Below are 19,107 nucleotides of genomic sequence, written 5' to 3'. Positions count from 1 at the left end.
GTGGACAGATGTATTTTCTTTATGTGTGCTTGGGCCAAGGGATGCTTTACCACTTTAGCGATACCGTAACTCCGCAATACGGCGGCAGGCGGGAGCGAGGTACGGGAAAATTGCCCCACCGTCATGAAACAGCGCAATATGAACGTATGCGACCAAAAAGGATCGCATGGTGTGATGGGACGCGCCCGCCTCTGCCGCCAGACGCAGCTGATGGCGGCGTGGCACGATCTGCCTTGCAGCGGCGGTGGCGTGCACACCAAAATTGAGGTCCCGATCAATCGCATTGCCGGGCAGACGCACCGAGTGGGACCTCCAGCTTGTGTTTCCATCGCACAGACGATGGTCCGCGGTGTCCTCGTCAGACCGCCGGTGTGGGGAGTTGCAGAATAGAGCGGCCCGCTCCTGTCCGCGCTGATCTTCAGGCTGTGCTCGGCAGCCCATGTCGTTATAGGTGACAGTGCCGGTCGCATTGCCGCAGCACAGGCATGGATGTCCGCACATGAGGCAACAAGTGTGTGTTCGTCAGCGTACATGAAAGCGGCGGCAGAATAGATGTTGCCCAGGCGGCGCAGCAGACCATCCACACAGCAGAGGAAGAGTTGGGGTCCCGGGACGCCGCCTTGCGGTGCTCCAGCTGAGGCGAGTTGTTTCCGGGAGTGCTGTTCGCGAGTGCATACCCCAACATAGCGGCCCCGCAGGTAGTTGTGCAGCCAGCGTTTGGTTCGAGGCCAAGGCGCGGAAGTCTGTCAAGCATGCAGAATAACTTCCCATGGTCAGTGGTGTCGAACGCAGTCGGAAAATCAATCAAAACTACGAGCGATGGCGACGAGGGCGTCGTGTGGGGGCGTCGTCTCCAGGGCGCTCATGCTCCACAATGCCAAACTTATTCAGTCCACGAGTAATTTGTCGACAACAAGTGCCACCACGTCCGACGTAGAACGCGGAGGTGCAAATCCGAAATTGACGTGGGTGGTGCGGCAATAACGCCGACAGACGGTGGTGAGTCATTCCTTCGGCTAACTTTAGTAAAACAGAGAGCAGCGTGATGGGTCTGTAACTCTCTGGGCGGCATGAATCCTTCCCGGGCTTGGGGATAGAAATAGCATCTCCCATTTTCCAGGAGCCAGGCAGGCTGCCGTTTGCGAAGGAGTTGTGGATCATCGTTCTAAGTGTGCCATGCGCGACGGGCACGAGACGGTGCAGGAATTCATTCAACATGTCGTCGGGGCCAGGGACTGAGCCAAGCAAAGAGTCACGGATGGCCACGTCAAGTACATACGGCGGGAAAGGCCGATCCATTTCCCAGCCACCAGGAACCAAAGGAGTGCAGCGAGCAGCAGCAGTACAAGGCGGTATGGCACGTGAAACCGCACAAAATGACGGACAAGCAGATTTGCCTGTTGCCGAGGCAGGGCGCATACGCGGCCAAGTTCAGTGCGGAGCACAACCGATTCCAGAGGATGAGGGTGCGGCGGCGCCATGCCGTGAAGATATCGCCACCTCGGGCTGGGTGAGGCTCCACGTCTTTTCGCGCGGGCTTTCAGAAGCACAGCGGAGCCACGGCGTAAGGCTTGATTTCGCTCCTCCCTTTTTCGGGTACATTCGGCTCAAAGTAGGCTGTCTCCGGGTGAGGCAATGTGTGTGCTTCGTGTGCTGCTTCGGCGGCGGACTCGGCCTGTTCCATTTCGTGTGTCCATATCTTTTTGGAGCTGTCACGGCTGCCGCGCGGGATGTGGCGCTCAGCTGCTCGTAAGATGCCTCCGCGAGGATCCAACCATGTGGACGCAGTGGCAGGGAGGGTTTCACACAACGATGTAAAACCAGGCCAACCCGCTTTACGCAGGGCAAAGGTGGCTTTCTTCCGTCGAGGCAGCGTGTTTGCTAGTCGTGGAGTGCCATCGTCCATCTCTACCAAGTAAGATATTCAGCAGTGGTCCGAGTCCATGTAAGGGGCGAATGTCCAGTGGGAGACGCGTAGGGCGCAATACGCAGCCACGTCAGGGGACAATGCATTACGATGTGTGATCCGTGTTGCCTGTGTCGGGTAATTTGCCAGCCCAAAATCCATATCAATTAGAACAGCGGCGAAATTATCGCCTCCAGTCCTTGATGGTACATATGACTGTCCCAGAGTTCACGATGTAAATTCGGGTCGTCCGCGATAATCGCATCAAGGCATGAGCGACAAACGATATTGATAAATGCGGATTCTTGAACAGTTTCCGTGGGAGGGTTGTAGAGATTCGCCATGCAAATGCTGCGACAGCCCGGCGGAAATACACGGACAGCAATGGTCTCCAGGAGGTCAGCGCAAGGGAGAGACAGGCGCTCGCACGGTAGAGAGTGGCGCACCAGAATGGCAACGCCACCACCGCGCCCAGTGAGGTCTGAAGGTAGTCATTATAGCCACATAATTTCGTCGCCACGTCACCACGGTTACTTATTTCCTGGAGAAGAACGATGTCAGGTGGACGCCGCTCCAATCGCGCCGCCAATGCAATCTTTTTACGAACGAGAGGCCTGCAATGTTAAGCCGCCAAATAGCGATGAAGCCATCCTCCTCGGGCCAGGGTCCTTGTGAACGTCACCGCCACGGGTGATATCAACGGGGTGACCGCAGCGAAACGGCCGTGCAGTTTTTTCCGACAGTCTGCGGGCAGACCGCCTCACCTCCCCGCACCGGGCATGGCGTGGAACTTTCTCGGGGAATGAAGTCACCTTGGTCTCCGTCGTGCTCGCAGCAACGCCCTGCTGCGGAGTTCCTATATGCAACCAAAGCCCCAACACCGCGACAAGGTGCAACGTCATCGCTGGAGGGATAGGAAAAGCCGCGTCAATAATAATATTTCAGATCCTAACCGAGTACAACAGGGCACTCGAGTGGACAACAGAATCCGCATTTTGTCAGAAGACATTGGGGGATCTACGTGCTTCTGCGTTGCCCCTCTTACCTATAATGTTTGGTCGGAGATAAAGATGGAGTCCGGCCTGCGGTCCAGACGGATATTTTGCCTATTTGCGGCTTGCAAAAAAAAAGGAAAAAGCGAACACAATTTTGGAAAAGGAGACGCTCCATCCGGACACGCGAAACTCCGGAAGAACGCCTGAGAGATCAGCGGTTTCTATTCCTGGGACGAAGCCCATATCAGGAATTACTCTGATAAGAACAGTTTAAAAACTTGATCTTAGCTAAATAGTCGAGAAGATACACACAACAGCTCCCAATAAAAAAGTAACCTCGTAAAAATAGTTTCGAAACCAAATGGGGAATTTTTGATCGCAATCTTGCTAAAGAATTCTTCCGTCCCTTCCTCGCTTAATTGTTCAACGCTCTATTCGGATTGGATACATATGTGTTTATAGCTTACGAAGTGTTACTTTTGCTCCTCGAACAATCGAGCGCATTTGCGTTGTCCCCTGGAAAACGAAAGCAACGTGTTTAGGGCGTGTCGGGCACATTCCGGGGTATCACGCGGTCTTCCCGCTAGGAATCTTCGCGCAAGGCGCAAAGCACCACGGTGCAGTTCCTGATCCCGAAACCGTTGCCGCAGCCCTTCTTTTCCTTCTTTTTGCCTCGCCTGATCCCGCCAGAAAGGCCCAAGACAAAAAACAATTGGAATGTTTGCCCCTATTTTATGAATCGTCGACTGGCGCGGTTCCGGAAGCAGGGAAGCATCTAAACAATTTTAATTGCTTTTGCTTTTGCCGTTCCGCCAGCCCACTTTGTGATCCTCACACTGCGGCGTCTTGCGGCTGGAAGAGTCCGAAGTCTGCTACTCCGTGGGCGGAAAAAAAGGGCCAAGCGGGAATTGAATCCGGGACTTCTCCCAACCCAAGGCGGTGTGGCGTATCATGAACTTTTCGGCCTATGGAGGAAAAAGAGGTCGGGAAAAAAGTAAAGGAAGGAGAAAGAAATAACGTGTTAGTGATTTCAACACCGTTCGAGGTCTCATCGCGGCGCCAGTTTACAGCGGAACGCGTGCCGCGGCAGGAATTTATCTGTTGGGTTCTTCTCCGCCCAACGATGCGAACCCACACGGCAATCCGCTACCTCTTCTCCCGACTACCGCCGCCGGTGGCCTCTACCATCAGAAGCTTCACCGCTTTTCTTTCCGTGGGTCTCATGGCGCGCAGAAAATTGGCTTCATCCGCGCCAAAACAATTCTCAAGAATGGCCATCAAAAGGCTTCTGGCTTCTCTAATCTCGACTTCCAGCGCGATGCCTTCGGCATCGAAGCCGCTATCCGAGTCGTCCCAATCATCGAAATCACCGCCCCTCCCGTCACTGCCGTCACCAGTGTTGCAAACAACGGTGTCAGACGCACCACCACTCCCGCCAAGAGAAAATGACAATGCATCGCGCCAGCTCGGAGAGACATTTTCAAGCCGAGCAATAACCGCCGCTGAGACAACTGCGATGGATTCCGCTTTATGAGTTGCCTCGCACTCCATTTGCATGAGGGATCGCACGATGTTTAATACAGAGTGTTCCGTTCCCTTCGAGACGTAAACACTTTCATACACCACTTCATGTACCTCCACCGGGAATTCCCCTGCGGAAAGATCAGTGCCCAGTGCAGAACATGCTACTTCCGGCAAGGAGGCCACGGTTGGACAATACAGTTTGAGCCAATAGAATCCGCGCGAAACATCTTCCCCTCCGTCCTGTATCGTTGGTGCGTCAAAGGACGAACGATACACAAAATAAAAAGGTCTGCGTGACACCCAATGCTTTGGCGAGCCAATGGCAATTTTTACTGCTTCTAGTATCAAGCATTGCTGATGGGCATAGGCGCCAGGGAGCCATTGAAGCCAAACCGGCACGAGGTGCGCCACTGTCCCGCCAACACTTCTCACGGAAAGGGCGAAATCAACTCCGTATCTTGCCGAGTCTATATCTCCTGAAAGCGCCCTCTTCCACGCCTCCTCGCTCAAGGCAAATTCTATCAGATCCCGGCCCAGCGAATCTGTAAAGCAATCGGGGAAATAAGTGCATAGCATTAACACCGCTAATGAGTATTCAGACTGCGAGAAGCCCTTTTCAGTTTCATGTGAATTGAACGACACATCCCATTTCCCACTGAGGAGAGGCATCAAATGCCTTGTTACTGCTTTTCGCACTTTTTCCACACCATCACGCGAGTGCACATAACGCCAAAGTGCCAGAAACCAAATGAGTTCTGGCAAAAAAAGACTGGGAAAATGGACGCATTTGCGGAATCGCCTCGCCCTCGGACCGCAACAATCCTCCACAAAGGCAAGAGAAGAAGAAAAGCGGACCCAAAATTGTGTAAGGAGGGGCACAAGCTGTTTTCCCATTCTCGCCACCTCAAACTGCGGCATTTCAGCAAACAGCAAAGATGCGTGAAGAGAATCTGCAATGAAAATTCCGTTTGCCTTCGCTCCCACAGCTACTGCCTTGTTAGAAAGGGTTAACAAGTGTGTCAACTGCTCCTGCAGTGCCATGAGAAGTACTTCCACCATCCTCCACCATTCATCGCCGTCCGACGGCGATTCTGATTTTCGCACCATCGCCATGCACAGCACTTCAAAGGATTCCACAGACCGTGACGCCCACAACCCTGCCACTCGTTGACGAACGCTAGCAGCAGAATGAATAGCGAGTTGCTGAAAAAGGGGTTGCATTCTTTTCCACCACTCGCTATGGAATATGCTCGGGAATTGAGCCATGAGCATCGCAGTACCGCTAAGAAGGCCTTCAACCTCACAGGTAACAAACTCCTTCTTTTCCTCAAGGGGCATTTCAAGTTTTTTCAACATGTAGTCTCGTATAAAGACAGCAAGTTCTCTGCTTAGCCCGGCAATCTGAACCATCAGCTTCCCTGCCACCTCGCGTAAAGAAACCTGAGGGTCCAACAGAGCTGGCAACACCACTCGCAGCAATATCTGGGACAACACTCTCACGTCGGATACCACTTCCGTCTTGGTCGACAACAATCCAAGAAGTAGCAGTAGAAACCCTTCTCTCTCATACCAGTACTCCAAGCAAGGCCATTTACTAAGGAGTACACTCAAAACTCTCTTAGAGTAGTCTTTGTTTGGCACGCCCACCTCAGTGCTCACCTCGCGAAGAATGTTTTCTCTCCCAAGTTGGCGAATACGAGACCAGGAATCTTGTGCTGCCTTTAACATTACCGCTGTCCAACTATCCGAGGGATGTTCTGTCCTCTTACATGCGATATTGGCAAGGGAACTGTACAGCTTGAGACGCTCATCAGGGTTGTCTCTAAATTCATTCGTTAGCATCCGCTGCCAACAGACGCGTGTTGCCCCTGAGTCGTGTGACTTCCCCGTCGTCATTACGGACCTGAAAAAGAAAATTTTATTGAATTTTTTTTCTTCTTTTCCTGCAAAGAACAAATATTCAAAGATGGCAAAAAGAAATAAAATAACATGTATACATATGCGCTTACTTCTATATACATGTAATACCAAAAGAACCAAAGAAATACAAAATCGGATACAAGGAACATCATGCCATCAAAAATTATTTTTCTAGAATACATGCACAACATTTAGTATACATCTATGTAAATGATTCACTCGGATGTGGTGCCGTCTCTCTCCTTCTCTCCATAATTCCAGCAAGTCTATTTCGGCCTTTTGTTTGTTATTTTTCCCTCGGTCAACCTGATTGCAGAAAGTATATGTATATATATATACCTCCGCGTTAGTAGTCATAGACCACCTGATGGCAGAAGTGATCCCGAGGAAGATAAATGTAGTCCTTACCTTCTTTTGGTGCCTGACGATAACCCATTCCTCGCATCCCTGGTATAACAATCGTCCTCTTCGTCAAAGTTGAAACTTCCGTTGGGCTTTTCCTTGGCGAGGTGCTACTATCGCTTGACTTCGACAATTGAAGACGCCGAAGCTCTCGCAATCGTTGTAACTCCTCGGCAGTCGATTCTGTGTGCCTTTTGACCATGAAAGACCCCCGCGGACTGAATGTTTTCCACAACACACAACGAGGGCTACGGCAGGAGGCGACCGCCTTGTCGTACTTTATCACACGTGCAGGGTCCTCCGGAGAGTAGGCAGAGTACGCATAGGAGGTGCTGAGGTCCTGCAGGTTTGTATTGTACGGGAGAGTCCGGTAGTCATCTCTGCCCGCGCTTGGGGTGTAATCATGTCGGTATACGGTCGGACGCTTCTTAAGCAAACTTTCGGGCATCGTCAGGTAGGGGAGCTTTTTTGCATTTTCAATGTTTGACTTGTCTGTTTCGGTCCAATCTTTTGTGTAATCCGGAATAACACGCACTCGCTCATGGAAGCCAGGCACTTCCTTGTTGCAGTAATCCAGGCGGTATGTCGAGCTGCGATCGAAGGAGACATTGTGGGGCCTGAAGCGTCCGTCGGGAGCTGTCAGCGACTGCTTCTCGCCGGATGCCGCATTTTTGTGTTTCTCCTCCCACGCCATCTCCACCATGCGTGCCAAGAGCTGGTTGGTTGTCATGGGTGCAACTGCCCTCTCCTCCATCACCACTTTTGCGGCATTCATTTCATCGTTCTTCTTCCCCTTCTTCTTTTCCTTCAGTGGATGTTCAGTGTCGGGTGCCGCCATTGCGCTCTCATTCAAGACATTTGGGAAGGCGGTGAGGTGCAATTCTGCCAATCTTCTTTCACGTGCCGGCCGGGAAACAATTTGCTTCTCCCTGACGTCCCGTGGGTAGCGGGGGTAATCTTCACGCATTGGCATCTTTTTTTCCCTTCTCTTTTATTTGATGTGTTTGTTTGTTTGTTAATTGTTCCTTTTGAATACTTACTCGCGTGGAACTTCACTGCACTGCGCCTGAAGCGGAGTTCCTGCGAGGGAAGCTAAGAATTTGTCGTTTAAGCTTATTTACGTTTAATGGGAAGAGAAAGACGTTCGCCGGTCTTCCAACCTCCCTGAGTGAGTCCAAATATCCTGCAATAAAGAGCCATAGGGAGAAGAAAAGAGGAGACAGAAAAATCCAGCAGTACAAAAACAACAACAAGAAGGCTTGCAAGGACGAAGAGACACATGAAATGAAATGAGTAGAGAGGTGGTGTGTGTTTGCGTGTGTCTCAATCATAAAGGACGCAGGGATGTGGTGGCGACAGACATTGCATTCAGCAAAGGTGAAAGAATAAATACATGCACGTATGCGTCCCCTTCTTCTCCTTGAATCACCTTTTCGTGCTCCTTCACCCACGCAGCATTCACAACTCCGGCCTTTTCCTCGCCCCTCCTTCCTTTCCCACACATTCTATTGCCTTTTTTTCCCCCTCCCCCCCCCTATAATATATAAAGATAAGAAAGTAAACAAATTTCGTTTTCTCCTTATTCTCCTTATCTCTTCCCCACATCCATAATAAAAAAAATTTTTTTTTTTTTTTGCTCAATAGAGAATCCAAGACGAATCCTCATTTTTTTGAAAAGCATCATTAATTAGCGAGAAAAAAGGGGGTGGGTATGGGGGAAGAAAATACTGAAGGCGCCTTTCACCCGCCGCCCACGTGGAACGGTGAGGGCTGGGTCACATGTGCTTTCACAGGCTCTTGGAAAACACACACACACACACACACACGGGGAGAAATGTATCATAGGGTTCAACGATATAAGACCTCTTTCGTTGCTTATGAATTCCGTTTTTTTTTTCTTTTCTTTTTTTTTTTTTTTTTTTTTTTTTTTCGGCTTCAGTTCGTGTTTCCTCAACACTCCGGAGAAATTATGAAAAATACACGATCAAAATGGTCTATACGAATAAATAAAAATAAAGACCTCAATTTATTCACAAGAGAAAAATGGAACATGCCACGTTCCTACAGCTATATTTTTAAGCAGCGTACAAGTAGCGAAGTAAAAAACAACAAAAATAAATGATAACGCGCCGCCTCATGAAAAATTGTTTCCATTAAAAAATTCTCCGCTCGTCAAAGGAAAAGGCCGCACGGAATCCTGCGATAAACAGAATAGACGGTAAAACGTAAAAAATGAGTATTTCCTGCCTGTTTGCTGTTGGGGAGGGAGGAAGACGACGCAATAATGAAATGTCATCCCCTCCTCCTCTTTCTCTATTCCGTGTGCATGCGTCTGTGCTCTGTGACACGTCACGATCCAAATGCATGGGAAGCCAGAGACATAAGAGCCCTCATGCGGTTCGGGAGGCTCCTTCTTCTCCTCCTCCCTCCTCCTCCCCCCCCCCCCCCCCCAAAAAAAAAAAGAAATAAAAATAAAAATAAAAACAAAAAGAAACAAACAAACAAGCAAACAAACGTTAAAAAAGACGCTGTGCCCACCGCTTCCTTCTCTCCGTGATGCTTACTGTTGACTCATGCCGCGCAAGGAAGGGAGGCTGCACTCCAGCAGCATGTTGTTATCCGGCGGAAGACCCACAAGAGCGCGTAGCAAATTATCAATGGCTTGTTTCTGTCGATTCAATGCATTCACCACGGGTGTGCCCTCGGGTACACATGGCGCCTTTAGGAGATACGACAAAATCGACAGCACTGTATCCATTTGTACATACGATGACTCCGAAGTGCCATCACATTCCTCACATTCCCCATCTTCTATCTTTACAAAGACTCGTTCCATTAGCTCCGTCAAGACCACAAGATCAATAATAAGCGGCGCTGCCAACAGAGAGTCTTGACACGTGTTGTGCAGCACCACCGTTTGTGACCCACCCATAAATATAGAAAACGTGTACTCATCCATGGCACGCTTGCTGTCGCCCACGTATGGCATGTACTTGATGACAATACAGTGGTCAGGTCCCTTGCTGCCAGGAGGATAGAGCAATTTATTCGACGCCACCATGTCATCCACCACACTGCTCTTTGTAATCTCCTTTGAGCGGAACTGCTTCGGCGCAGCCAAGTTATGCCCATCGTTGTTTCCAAGGTGATTGTAGCTCGCAATGCACTCTGGCTTGATACCAGCCGCAACAAAAAATTCCACCAACGCGCTTTTGATTTTAGTTTGCCCACTCTTAAAGTCGTCCCCTCCAACAAAAACACCATGTCGACGTGCAAGGTCAACAAGGCCCGGGCACAGCGTGTTCTGGGGCGCACCGTTAATGTAACTGCAACCCTCCAGTATGGCAGCCATTGCGTAGAGTGCGGATGGCGCAATTTCCTTCTCGTTGCGCTTTACCGCGGCCAGCAGGTTGTCCGCCGTGTCGTGTACGCCTTTAGTGTGATCGGAGAAGCGCTCGGTGTTGGCTGTCCAGAGTACAATGACTTTGTCCAGCTCATGCACCTTCTTAAATGTGCGGATGTCGGACCGCAGCTTCTCCACTGCCTCCCACTTGTGTTGCACGGATAAAATGTTATCGGCACGCTCCTGCTGATTTTCCGCCACAAAATCCAGGTCAAAAACGGCAGGCAAGGGCTTCATGTCCCGCATGTATTCATACAGTGCATCCTGGAGAGCAACATCCAACACCTGAGCACGGTGCATCGCATCGACAAGGTTCATTCCACTGCAATCCCACCCACCAATGGCGAGATCATTCGGGTTTATCATCGGCACAACATCCTTCAGCGGTACAAACACCTCCTTCATGTCACTTGTCATCCCCAAATTCAGCGTGCTGGACTGCGTGATGGATCCAAAATAGTTTGGATGCAAAACCCCCTTCTTTGTGCGCCACGTCAATCCATGCTTGTTGGCCAGAATACCCGCTGTCACGGTTGATCCATTGTTCCCGCCCCACCCCACCATCATGAGACCACATTTCGCTCTTTTTCGAAGTGTGCGAAATCGCAACGCAACGTTTACCGGCCCCACAATCACCTCCTCCTCGGATTCCTTCTTGACGCGCGTCGTGCGGTACACGTATTTGGCTGTTATGGCCTCCTCCGTGTATTGCACGTTGCGACCACCCTGCACGCGAACAGTCGGCATTCCACCAGTAGAAGAAATAATAGTAATAATAATAATAAATTTATTTATTCCCTTTTTTAAATAATTTGTTTACGTATAAATAAAAACAACAAGAACGAGAGTAAACCCTTTCCCTGCATTATTATTATTATTATTATTATCATGAGGTGCAGAGGGAGAGGGTGGAGAGAGAAGGAGAGAAGGGTGACGGAGAGGCCAAGATGGAGATCACTTAACCGGTTTTCCACGCAATGGAGAGTCATAAAGTCAAATACATATTGTAAGCCGCGAGATAAGACATATATGGGAGAGTGGGAATGGAAGCACAACACAGACAGAGCCAAATAGGACATTTCTTCTTTTTTTGTGTTGTTGCTCGCCATTTCACCCACACCGGCTGATACTCCCGGGGGGTCGGCTTTCCCTCCAGATAAATTATGACGTAATTATTTGAATACATAAAAAACAAGGGAGAGAAGGAAAGAAAAAGAAAAAGAAAAGAAGAAAGGTAGGAATCTGCATTTATAATTCAAAACGATCCGCTCAGTGAATTAAATGGAAAAGAAAAAAAGTGCAAATCAACATGCGTCATTTCTTCGTCTGCTGAGACGTTTCCTTTTTCTACCACAAATCACGACGATATGCCCTGATGCATGTAGACACATTTCCTTCTCTCACTTAGCTATTTGCCCCCGCCTTATTTTTTACCTGCCAGCTCCTCTTCCTTGCCATGCCCATAAGTGTTCAGATGTTTCACGGTACTGGCCACATTATCCCATAGGGTATTAAAATAAATGTAAGAAACACCATGCTTTAAACAAAAGTCCTTTACGATGGGAGCAATGTAGTGGTAATAGCTGTGATGAACACGTGGGAAAAGGTGGTGCTCAATCTGGTAGTTCAGGCCACCATTTATGTGGCCCAGCCACCACCCACCCACACTGCTGCTTGTCTCCACCTGAGCTCTGAGAAAGCACTCACCGTCACTGGTTCCTTGCTTCTTCACCCCGGCAAAGTTGTGGGAAACCAGGAAAAAGAAAGCAAGATACATCCCACCCAAGATGTACTGAAAAAATGACCCCAACAATGCATCAAATATGCTGGGGGCATGCAGAAAATTAAATGCTAAACGTAAAAGAGGTATTGTCGTCAGGAGACAGCTAAGTCTCCACTCATCGCGGAGTAACAAAAGCCTCTTCTGCGGCCCAGACCACAGAAACAAAAAATTTGAAGCCACATGAATAGGCCCAAAGACGGCTTCAAGGAACAGGAAGTAAAAATGCTGAAGACCATAGTAATAGCGCTTGGGAACAAAACGGTGCAGCCTCAGCAAAGGAATTTCCAAATCAAGATCACGATGCGGATCATTGGTGTAGATGTGATGAATAAAGTCATGATGAATAATCCAGCTCATAGAACTGCCCCCCAGTAGGTCTTGCATCAGACCAAAAACTCTGTTGACGACAGGGTTCCGACTCAGTGCCCCGTGATTGGCATCATGCTGCACATTCAACCCCACCATTGCCATGGCGAGTGATTGAAGAAGCGTTAGGGGATGTGGACGCCATGCGAAGACGGCGTACAAGTCCAGGGTCAACAAAAGTAGGCACCACACCGCAGCCTTAATGAAGTAATACCAGGGAGCAAATCCATTCGTGGGCCTCAGAATCGGCCGCACTCTTTCACAAAGCTCCAAGTACAAATCAAAGTTGGGCGTGTCTTCTTCGGGGATCAGTTCACACTTCACTTCGGCTGCCGCCACTTGCATTTGCTTGTACTTTGTATGGGGGAACCGCCGGCGGTGGTAGCTGACAAATATGCGTGTGGCATCGGTGCCATTGGCCATTTTAATCATCATGGGACCGCCCGGATGAATAGCGGCAAGCTTCATTGTGTCGTAGTACACACCGTCAATGCGCACCACATCCGTCATACCCGCACCGACGGCCTTCTCTGCACTCACCTGCGGCATTTTATTTTCCTCTTCCCACACTCTGCTATTGACGCGATGGATGTTAGCAATAGGCCCCTAGAAAAAGACAAATGTTACTGCAAAACAACAACAAGCAGTTGCCGGCGTAAAAAAAAAAAAAAGAAGAGAATGCAAGACAAAAAAAAAAAAAAAAAAAAGAAATGAAAGCAACCACAAGGTAGCCTCAATCCAAAAGGAGAAAAAGCCTCTCAGCAAATAGACACAGAAACAGGGAGAGAGTAAGAGCGGAAACGATATGTGAAGAAGAGATCACAACCTCCAATTTTATTCTAACATGATGCAACGAGACAAAAACGCATATGAATTGAGGTGGAATTTTTGGCATGACCGAGAAAACGTGTCCGTTAAAACAAGCTCTCTTGCTTTCTTTCCCAAAGGAACTCAAAGCAGCAACACCAGGACCACAGAGCCCAATGGCAAATTATAACGTGCGGCAAATCAAAACGACATCGTCCCCCTCTTTTTTCCTTATTATCTTCAGAAACTTCTCCTTTCCAAAAGTCTACACACAAAAAAAAAAAAAAGAAAGGCCCCATAACAACGTCAGTGCATTTTCATGAGTGCCGCTGATGGCGCAAATGGAAGTGGAGCCATCAACAACATCCACCTCCCTTTGTATACCTACGAGAGAACTGTATTTCTTGCCGAGCTGCGCCAGCGAGTGGATCCCGCTAACGGGTGATACACACATTTATGCATGCACGCCTGCAATACAGGGAAAGGAACGATCCCCGAATCCTCATTTCCCTCCTCACCAACATTAAAGGGGTCGAAAGTTTTTATTTAATCGCTCCTGCTTGTAGTCAGGGAAGCGCGGCATTCCACGGCCCATCACAGGGTGTTGACGCTGTGGATCGCCTGAACGGTACGGCCGTGTTGGGTGGTAAAACAAGGAGCTCTTGAACGTGTCAACAAGTGACTGATTCGCGTATTCCTGCAGCTTTGGTGGAATCAGCTGCTGCGTTTGCCGCAGATGTGCCACCAACGGCTTTGCCAGCTTGACGCTTTCTGGCTGGAAAAATGTATAGCAGTATCCGGACACTCCGTGCCGGCCACAGCGTCCACTGCGGTGCACCCAAGTGTCAAACTCCAGCGGAGTGTCATAGTGAACGACGTAAACAACGTTATGGAAGTCAATCCCACGACTGAGTATGTCTGTGCACACCAGGCATGTGGAGACGCCGCTTCGGAAAAGTTTTAGAGTTCCCATCTTCCCCGTGGCTGAGGAGCGGGAGGTGAGGGTCGTGACGTGCAGATCCGGCACGAGTTTCTGCAGCTGCTCAGCGACATAAGCCACATTGTGACGCGAGTTGCAAAAGATGAGGGTGCGCTGGTCAGGACGGAGCTTACCCGTGCTGTACAGCCAGGCCAGCTTGCTAATCTTCTCTACCTGTGACACCATGAACACAACGTGGGTGATGGCTGCACTAGCGGTCGAACAACCGTCCACAAGCGCGTGCCCAAGTTTGTCCGTTTTGACGTCAGCGAGAACAAAACGATGGGATGGCAGCAACATCTGTTCCCTCACCATTTGATACGCCACCGGAGGCAGTGAGGCGCCGAACAAAAGTCGCTGGGGCCGATCATGCCCTTTGGGGAGGGCACCGAGAATAATCTTCACTTTCTCAAAGTGGTTCACGGAGACCAAGTCGTCCACTTCATCCATCACAAGCATCTTGACGCGCCTCAAACTCAGTTTGCGCTTGTAGAGAGCGGGCAGCATAGTCTCTGGTGTGGTAATGAGCACATCACAGCCCTCCAACGCATTCAGATGACGTTTTTGTTCTTCCGCACTGGAGGCACGCACGAGAAACTTGACTCGAAAGTCGACGTGCAGCTGGGTACATAATTGATGCACCTGCATCGCCAACTGAGACGTGGGTACGAGAATCAGCACGAGAGGCTCCGCTACTGAGGTCAGCTCATTGAGCCACATCGCTCCTCGCAGCTGCTTGTCCAGCAGCTCTGGCACGGGCGGGTGCGGGGTGCCTGTCATGGGACACACCTTCACATCTGCGATACCGAGTTCACAGTAACGACAAATCTCCCCCCGCGCAATCTTGTCTTTCAGCAACTTCTCAACATTGGGCCGGCTTAACTCGTTTTCGCTGCTGTCAGCAACGGCAGCCTCAAGTCCCTTCGCATGTAGAACTAAACGCAACATGGAGGGAAACACGTAACAAAAAGTCTTACCTGTCGCTGTTGGTGCAATGCAGAGGACATCGCGATGATCCAAAATCAAAGGGATGACAGCCCGCTGCACCACCGTCAAGGTTTCCCAGCGTCGCGAGGCCCGTAATAGCTGCAGCTGCTCACGAAGCGTGTCGCTGGGGCACAATGTCTCCAACTCCTCAAACGACTGTGACGCCCCGGCTGGGAGCTCCGCTGGCATGCCGTACCTATCAGAGATCTGAACCATGTACGGGGAGCCATTGGCCCCGCTGCCATCGCCACTGGAAACCTCCTTCTTCCGATGTCTAATCTCCCCCTCTTTCATTTCCCCTGGAACCTCATCCATGCCGTGGGTGGAAGGGCCCACACCACCGCACAAAACACCGACAAGTTCCAGTGAACCTTTACGTGAGGCACCGGTGGATTTGATGGCATAATGGCGGGAGGAAAGTCGAATACAATTCAACGCATTCCGCAACATACAAGTTGTGCACTGGCGACAGAAAAGGGGATTCATTTCCTCCTTTCTCTCCCTCCCTCCCTCCCCTCTCTTCCTTGCGCTTATGAATGCAGGGTGCTCAGCTGGAGCGGTATCAGAGGGTAGTAATCCAATAGATGAAAGAAACACAGGAAAGAAAAACAAATATGCGTACACATGGATGCATAAGGGAGAAGAATAAAAGAGCACAAAGTATAAATCCCCTAACAAGTAGAAAACAAAAATTTATTTCATCTCATCCCGAAGACATCATCAAGGCCCAAGCGCCGCTTCAACGCTTCGTATGCCTCTAACTCCTTTGATAGGGCTCCATCAGTCTTAACTGTACTTAAAACTTGCGGCCGCTTGGTGGCAGCACTCATTACAAGCGGCACGCCCTCAGAATCGTGCGCCTTCAGTAATGCCTGCAGATGCAATGAGACGTCAACAAAGGGCATGACATGCCACGCCCGTGCTTGGTGGAGGGCGAGAAGTATTCGTCTCTCGTCTTCCGTCACACGACGCCCTAATTGAGAGAAAACAGTTTGCTGTGCCCCCGCAGTATCGTCAATATCATCCAAGTAGCTCTGCAGTGTCCCAAGCGCTATCCGCACACTCACTGGTGACGACTCGATGCATGGCTGTGTCGAATAAAGGAAGAATACAAGGTACAAACCAAATGCGCGACTATTGGGGCTCACATCTGTCGGCAGCGATAGATACGCGGCGGCAAGCTGAAGCACATTCTCAATAACATCCATGTAGAACGGTTGCGTGGTGCTTGACCCGGCGTAGTGCAGGTACTCCACGTGCATGCGGTCAAACACGGCCTGGAACGCATCCATGTTGAGCCCATGTGGTGTCAGAACAAGATGTTTAACCATCTCATGGTAGAGCGCCGCAAAATCAGACGCGATAATATCCAACTGCTTCTCCATTGGAGTCTACAGGGAACCAAAAAAAACTTGGCCATTATTAACGGGTATGCCGTGAAAAGAAGACAAGACCAACAAAGGGAAAAAGGAGAAGAGGAAGAACAACACGGAGCGAAAAGAGTGTCATGGTACGTTTGGACATCATCAACAGACAAAGAGTGCAAAACAAATAGAGGGAGTTAAAAAGAAAAAAAAAAAAAAAAAAGGCGTCCGCCACAAGAGTAGCAGTAAAAAAAAGATCTTAGGACTGTGCGGTATGCACATCTAAAGGGTTAATAGGTCTGGAGATAAAAAAAAAATGAGCAATGAATACGCATGCATGTGTACACATAAGAAAGAATAAGTACAGGAAACAGGGTTGATGCGTTGGAAACGACTGACATATTTATATTTCTTAAGTCCCCTCTTTACATTCCCCCCCTGTAAGCATGTCATTGCATATGCCAACATGCACCACAACAGGATCTCGCTTTCCCCTTTTTTCTCCCTTCCCCTCCCTTTTTGCACACCCTTCAATCAGTCATTACAGTTCTTTCGCCTCAATTTCAGAGTGCAAACAGCTCTTCTAGGGATGCCAATTCATCAATAAGACTTCGGGCCACGTGTCTTTTCCAGCGGCGCACCCACATTGTTACGGTCTGCGCTCGCCGCTTTATTTGCGTCGCGTCGTTCGTCTGTCCTCTTGTCTTGAGTACCTCTGCAAGTTTTAACATGTTTTGCATAGCGAGCAGTACAATCGGCGGGGCGGCCGTTGCCACGGACTCGGGCGCCGAGTCAAAAATTTCGGCGCAGCGCTCAATGTCATCTGGAGCGGTTGGAACAAAAGGGAGACTCCAAAAGCACCGAAGGGCGACCTCCACCTCGCCGCGCGCGGCACTCACAAAGAATTCACTCATCGTGCAAAGTAGCTGAAAGGCCTCCGCGTATGCATGGGGGATCACACGCTCGGAACATGCGACTCGCTCCTGCAGTTCGGCGGCGTGCATAAAAAGACATGTGCTCTCCCTGGATGCTTGCTGTTGAAATGCATGTGACAGTGCTGGACAGATAATCTGAAGAGCCCGACTCAGTGCATAATTTGCACGCGCCTCATCCCTCACGAGCGCGGCGGCACGCTCCAACACGGAGAAGACATGCACCGCAAGTTCCGTCTGGCCACGCGCCGCACCCGCTTCCGCCACACGCTCCATTGCCTCCAGGAGCTCTGTGGATGGGGTCTCTTGCAGAAGGATACCGTCGTCGCCTACACGACTGCCCCCGCGGTGCCCAAAAAGCTTCGCACAAACCAGCTCATTTCCGCAGTACTCAACAAAGACGTCGACGAGGTTTGTCCGCAGAAAGTAGCGAAACACGGCCGCCCCTGCATACGCAATGCGGGCATGGCGTTTGTCAACGTCAAGTAGGACAAGTGAGCAGTACTGTGGAAGGAGCCGACCGAGGTCGATTGGCACCTCCACGTCATCGCATGGCAAGAGCTGCGAGTTGTGAAAGCACATGGCGAGGTGAATGCCATCCACGTAGGTGCTGTCACCCTCAATAAGAAGCCGCAACCCAGAAGAGGGAAGTAGCGCGTGAATCAACAGCGACGCCAAACGCACTACATCGCCACGAACCAATTCCACAAGGTCCTGCATGTCATCCAGAAGCAGACGTTGCATCTCTGTGAGGGACTGGACTTTATTGTTGCCTCGCACCTCAATAGAGCGCACACAGAAAAGACGGATCCACAATGTGTCCTCGAGAGATCGTGCAACCTTTGAGGAAAGTGATGCAACGGTTGACAAGACCACTTCACTGTTCTCTCCCGTATTCCCGAGTAACAAAAGAAATAGGACAATCTGTCGATAAGGATCCAAACGAGTATCCTCCTCTTCATACAGCGGGCGCAGTTCAACTGCGGGAGGTAACGTGCTGCGCCTTGTCATGTGTGCGTTGGCGTATTCCTCAAGTTTTTTTTCCACCGAACGGAGCCCTACATTGTTGGCAACCATGGCAGCAACGTCATAACGGCCACAGCGCATGGCTGTGTAGATGTGTGCCCACGGATTCGAAGATGATGTGTATCGCTCCAAAATACTGACAACACGTGTGGCATGCATATTCTCCAATTCACCAAACCTCTCAGGTTCCACCTTAAGTATGCGTGACAGCACAGTAATGAGCGCCTTCCGCTCTATCATGTGTCGGCTGGAGGCAACAAACGTCAGGGTTGTGCTGGCAGAGCCAAGTTGTAGGATTGGCTGCACAATCTGCTCCACCGTCGTCCAAAGAAGGGCAATGTCATCTGTAACAGACGGGGCGTCATCCGCAACATGGGCAGCAAAGCACCTTATCCACTGCAATGGTGGTTGTGTATCAACGATATTCGCGAAGCCAGCAATTTTGTTCAGAATACGTATGGATGTGGCATCTCGTCCATTCAGTAGCGCTCTTACTCCTGCACGTGGCCGCATGGAGCCACCGTGGATTAAACTGGACGTTGACATTTTGATTCGAGAGACATCGCCACCGCCACTACAAGCCTTCAGTGAGAAAGATTCAAATGCATCCGCCACCTCGTTGCAGCATTTTTCCCATGAGGAACGTATGATGGTCGCGGAGCGCTCCTGCACCAAATTCTCCACGCGATGATGCATTTCCTCCATGCTGCGCC

The 19,107-nt window shown here is 50.1% G+C and overlaps 7 protein-coding genes and 1 non-coding gene across 8 annotated transcripts, besides 18 other annotated features; all 8 read right to left on the bottom strand.

Annotated features, from left to right (window-relative positions):
- Positions 1-2,379: part of a mobile genetic element that runs on past the window's edge.
- Positions 1-3,243: part of a sequence feature (areas not merged during assembly with more than two copies in the genome that could not be assigned to a particular haplotype) that runs on past the window's edge.
- Tc00.1047053507609.90 lies at positions 3,069-3,208 on the bottom strand. Its single transcript, XR_008255461.1, has one exon. It is a non-coding gene; the product is annotated as a small nuclear RNA (snRNA) U2 (small nuclear RNA).
- Positions 3,244-9,812: a sequence feature (heterozygous, non-Esmeraldo-like haplotype).
- Tc00.1047053507609.80 (hypothetical protein, conserved) lies at positions 4,048-6,321 on the bottom strand (the record flags this gene model as incomplete). The annotated part of the gene is made up of 1 exon (XM_807986.1): positions 4,048-6,321. The coding sequence occupies one exon, from the start codon at positions 6,319-6,321 to the stop codon at positions 4,048-4,050; it is 2,274 nt and encodes a 757-aa protein (XP_813079.1).
- Positions 6,692-7,720, bottom strand: Tc00.1047053507609.70 (hypothetical protein, conserved; the record flags this gene model as incomplete). Its single annotated transcript, XM_807985.1, has 1 exon — positions 6,692-7,720. One exon carries the CDS (start codon positions 7,718-7,720, stop codon positions 6,692-6,694), a length of 1,029 nt encoding a protein of 342 aa, XP_813078.1.
- Positions 8,355-8,382: a sequence feature (AT_rich).
- Positions 8,552-8,573: a microsatellite.
- Positions 8,635-8,677: a microsatellite.
- Positions 9,155-9,198: a sequence feature (GA-rich).
- Positions 9,199-9,241: a microsatellite.
- On the bottom strand, positions 9,308-10,897 carry Tc00.1047053507609.60 (myo-inositol-1-phosphate synthase, putative; the record flags this gene model as incomplete). The annotated part of the gene is made up of 1 exon (XM_807984.1): positions 9,308-10,897. One exon carries the CDS (start codon positions 10,895-10,897, stop codon positions 9,308-9,310), a length of 1,590 nt encoding a protein of 529 aa, XP_813077.1.
- Positions 9,813-10,307: a sequence feature (areas merged during assembly that could not be assigned to a particular haplotype. This can correspond to areas where the two haplotypes were merged or to regions with more than two copies in the genome that were merged during assembly.).
- Positions 10,308-12,286: a sequence feature (heterozygous, non-Esmeraldo-like haplotype).
- Positions 10,913-10,935: a microsatellite.
- Positions 11,015-11,040: a microsatellite.
- Positions 11,048-11,104: a sequence feature (CT-rich).
- Positions 11,337-11,391: a sequence feature (CT-rich).
- Tc00.1047053507609.40 (delta-6 fatty acid desaturase, putative) lies at positions 11,574-12,848 on the bottom strand (the record flags this gene model as incomplete). The annotated part of the gene is made up of 1 exon (XM_807983.1): positions 11,574-12,848. One exon carries the CDS (start codon positions 12,846-12,848, stop codon positions 11,574-11,576), a length of 1,275 nt encoding a protein of 424 aa, XP_813076.1.
- Positions 12,287-13,035: a sequence feature (areas merged during assembly that could not be assigned to a particular haplotype. This can correspond to areas where the two haplotypes were merged or to regions with more than two copies in the genome that were merged during assembly.).
- Positions 12,957-13,010: a sequence feature (T-rich).
- Positions 13,036-19,107: a sequence feature (heterozygous, non-Esmeraldo-like haplotype).
- Positions 13,630-15,558, bottom strand: Tc00.1047053507609.30 (ATP-dependent DEAD/H RNA helicase, putative; the record flags this gene model as incomplete). Its single annotated transcript, XM_807982.1, has 1 exon — positions 13,630-15,558. The coding sequence occupies one exon, from the start codon at positions 15,556-15,558 to the stop codon at positions 13,630-13,632; it is 1,929 nt and encodes a 642-aa protein (XP_813075.1).
- Tc00.1047053507609.20 (hypothetical protein, conserved) lies at positions 15,771-16,457 on the bottom strand (the record flags this gene model as incomplete). Its single annotated transcript, XM_807981.1, has 1 exon — positions 15,771-16,457. One exon carries the CDS (start codon positions 16,455-16,457, stop codon positions 15,771-15,773), a length of 687 nt encoding a protein of 228 aa, XP_813074.1.
- Positions 16,636-16,659: a microsatellite.
- Tc00.1047053507609.10 (nucleoporin interacting component (NUP93), putative) lies at positions 17,000-19,107 on the bottom strand (the record flags this gene model as incomplete). The annotated part of the gene is made up of 1 exon (XM_807980.1): positions 17,000-19,107. A coding segment is annotated over one exon (2,108 nt), but the record flags the coding sequence as incomplete, so codon positions are not given.

The sequence above is a fragment of the Trypanosoma cruzi genome, genomic scaffold, assembly GCF_000209065.1.
Source record: "Trypanosoma cruzi strain CL Brener 1047053516261 genomic scaffold, whole genome shotgun sequence".
Taxonomy (NCBI): Eukaryota; Euglenozoa; class Kinetoplastea; order Trypanosomatida; family Trypanosomatidae; genus Trypanosoma; species Trypanosoma cruzi.
This window is presented reverse-complemented; position numbering and strand designations above follow the sequence as displayed.